The sequence below is a fragment of the Poecilia latipinna genome, unplaced genomic scaffold (genome assembly GCF_001443285.1).
Source record: "Poecilia latipinna isolate Pla-1442-1.1 unplaced genomic scaffold, P_latipinna-1.0 Scaffold3229, whole genome shotgun sequence".
NCBI classification, from domain to species: Eukaryota; Metazoa; Chordata; class Actinopteri; order Cyprinodontiformes; family Poeciliidae; genus Poecilia; species Poecilia latipinna.
The window spans coordinates 23,813-26,998 of NW_015115845.1; the positions used below are offsets into that span (position 1 = coordinate 23,813).

The following is a 3,186-nucleotide window of genomic DNA, read 5'->3' on the forward strand; positions in this document are numbered from 1 at the left end:
TTATGACAAAATTTTAAAAATTTTACCCAATTGTGGGGAAAAAAAAAAAAAAAAAAAAAAAAAAAAAAAAAAAAAAAAAAAAAAAAAAATAGCAATGATCAAGGAAGACTTTTTTTAATCAATAAGGCAGATGATACACATAATGTACCAAGCAGTATGTTAGGTAAGTATTTGAAGAGATTGCAACAAGTAGTGGAAACTAATTATTCTTCTTTCAGTTTCTGTTCATACAGATACTATTGAGCTACTACACATACTATATAGTTGATAATAAGGAAAATTATAGTGGATAATTATGGAAAAAGAGAAAAAAACTGTGAAATGTTTTGGTCTCTATCACCTGGCTCAATTACAGCTCATGTATTCATGTGCATACCTTGCGCAACTATTTTAGACAGTACATTTTAATTTGTTGAAATGTTTGCATGATACACAAGATACAAGATGAAGGTGAAAGCAACACTGTATTGGCTGCTGCAGCTCTCTGTCTGTCATTTGACAGATACACCTAAGCAGTGCGTCTCTGAAATGACACACTGCTGAGGTGATATTTCACCACTGATCTGAAATATTAGTACAAAAATACTACAATGATCAAAGCAAAGAAAAAGAGGACATTTTTCTCTTGGATTTTGCTCTCACACATGATTAACCACAACCAAACAAAAACAACTACCGAGCCAAATTCTCAACATTTTACATCAAATCCCTTTTTTTCCCCTCAGATTTTCGATGTAAGGACAGTTTGTTTGAGATGTCCAACTGGTTGAGACAAGACAAATATCACAGTCAAACTGGTGCGTCAGAAAGTGTAGTGGTGATCAAATCTTGGACTCAGAAGCAAGTACTCCAGTGCTACCGACCTTTATGTATTGGACTGTACCTGTTTATCAAAAAATGACTACTAGATAACTGGAAAGAAAGCATCCAGATAAGACCATCCAAAGAACATATAGACATGTTCCAAATTATCCAGCATCATCATACACTAACAATGATGAAAGCTCTGTGTGGTATGCTTTAGCTTAGCTGCTATTCTCCATTTTACATGTGCGGATCATTTTGATCTAGTAGGGAAACTCTGTTTTTAACATTTTAAAAACAGAGTAGAAAAAGTGATCTCATAAACATTTCATAATAAAAAATCTAAAAGGGGATTTATAGCTGCAGCCATGCATAATGCATCTTAGATGAAGACACATAAATGTTAATATAAGATATAGATATAATATAAGCAAGAAGATAAAATGGGTAGACAGTGAATTTTCAAACCTTCGTTTGCGACTCTTTTATGCCACCCTCATCTTCAAACTCTTCACTGTTTTGTGGGGTGCCAGAGTAGGCTGAGAGAAAAGAGAGATGAGAAAACCCAGAGAGACTCTAACAGGGTTGTTACTCAGAACTGCCCTCCTACCTGAAGACTCTCCCACAGCTTCTGCTGCAGCAGAAGGCTCCACTGCTGGCCCATCGTCTTTCCTACAAGGAAACTATTTCATTGATTTCATCAACTCACTCAGAGCTTTACCAAGGAACCATTGTCACACAAATGGCTGTGTCATCATGCTCAAAGGTCAAAAAATGGTGCTGAAAAGTATTGTTAGAACAGTCAAATGACAGGTCTGTCATTTGATTTCTGTCAAATCCCCTGTGAGGAGGTATGTTCCCCCTATGTTCCCTGCACAGCAGAACAGCAGAACATACCTTCCACACAGGGAAATCTTTTAAATTTACAATGCATTCTGTCTGGAGAATGTTTACAAGATTTTTTTCAGTCTAATTAATGCCCTTAGCTGCTTCCATACCTGAGCTCAGTGGCAAAGGTAGAACGGCTTGAATCCAACTCTCTGTTCAGCTTGGAATAATCTATAGCTGATGAAGTTCCTGCCTCTATCTGTGCAAAGAACCTGGCTTTCTCCTCCTCCTCCTCTAGAGTGTCCAGGCCCATAGCGCTCATGTTCCCACCTGGTGTCTTCGATGATTCTGTACAAAAACAAAAATCATCAGAAGGAAGTCTGAGCCATTCTAGTTTCCAATATTATTGCAGTTAATTTTAATTTCCCACCACAGCTCTAACTAGACCGTTGATTTTTTTTATCAGATGAACCAATGCCTCTTTCCTGAGAATGATTTCAGACAAGTTATAGATGTTCAGTGTTTTTCTAATAGTCATGAACTTTAACATAAAGCTCCTTGACACCTTCAGAGTGTGTAATCTAGTATTTGGTTGATTAGTTTCTTTGACACCTTAAGGGGAACTGGCTGGGATGGGAGGACTGGAGTTAAAGGGGAGTTGCTTTTCATTTGTGAGTAATGTTTGTCACTGCTCAACTTTAACTTGCCTTATAGCTCCTCCCTGACTGACCGCGAGCTGGATTCTGCTGGAGGCTTCTTTTGTTAAAAGGCAGTTCTTTCTTTCCTACTGTCCCCACTGTTAAGTTGTAAGTAGCATACTGCACATGTGTGAGATGTAAGGTAGTGGGAGGCGGGGCTAGAGCTGTAGTTTTTTCATTCTGTTGTGTGAGGAGCGCGGGAGCGCATGTTAACTGTTAATGGCGATCATTAAAGTATGGATGCTAACTCAGCAGTGTGATTACCGAGTCAACACTGGTACCAGAGGATGGCCGCTGCTGGAAATTACAAAGTTCCCCCACAGTTCGACGAGAAGACGTCTTACGAAAGTTGGAAAAATGAAATTGAAATCTGGAGACTTGTTACCGACTTGGACAAAAAAAAGCAGGCCCTAGCGGTTACCCTGTCTCTATCAGGAAGAGCGAGAGAAAGCGCGCTGGAAATCGCTGCGGAACATCTCAACGACGATACAGGAATGAGCGTTCTTTTAAACAAGCTGGATTCAGTGTTTTCAAAAGAAGAAAAGGATCGACAGTACGAAGCTTACACGGAATTTGATCGGATCGACAGACGTGGCGACACGTCCATGATGGATTACATTATCGAATTTGAACGACGGTACAACAAGTTACGTAAGTTCAAAATGGAACTACCGGATGCAGTGTTAGCATTCAAGCTATTAGACACCGCGGTGCTAAACATTAAAGACATTAAAACCACTGCAGGATACAGCCAATGGAGCAATGGCCTACTGGAAAGACACAATCACAATGCTACTTAATGTAAAGAAAGACAACAAATGTGACTGGAAAATGTAAAAAAACAAACAAAAAAAAA

The 3,186-nt window shown here is 38.9% G+C and overlaps 1 protein-coding gene across 2 annotated transcripts in view; it reads right to left on the minus strand.

Moving 5' to 3' along the window:
• The window catches only part of LOC106940444 (centrosomal protein of 162 kDa), a 45,631-nt gene that overhangs the window by 19,674 nt on the left and 22,771 nt on the right, over positions 1–3,186 (minus strand). For both annotated transcript variants that reach the window (XM_015023196.1, XM_015023195.1), the window contains exons 3-5: positions 1,803–1,980; positions 1,415–1,476; positions 1,273–1,343 (exon numbers count right to left, since the gene is read on the minus strand). In XM_015023196.1, coding sequence (XP_014878682.1) covers positions 1,273–1,343; positions 1,415–1,476; positions 1,803–1,980 — 311 coding nt within the window. The remainder of the gene's footprint in view (positions 1–1,272; positions 1,344–1,414; positions 1,477–1,802; positions 1,981–3,186) is intronic.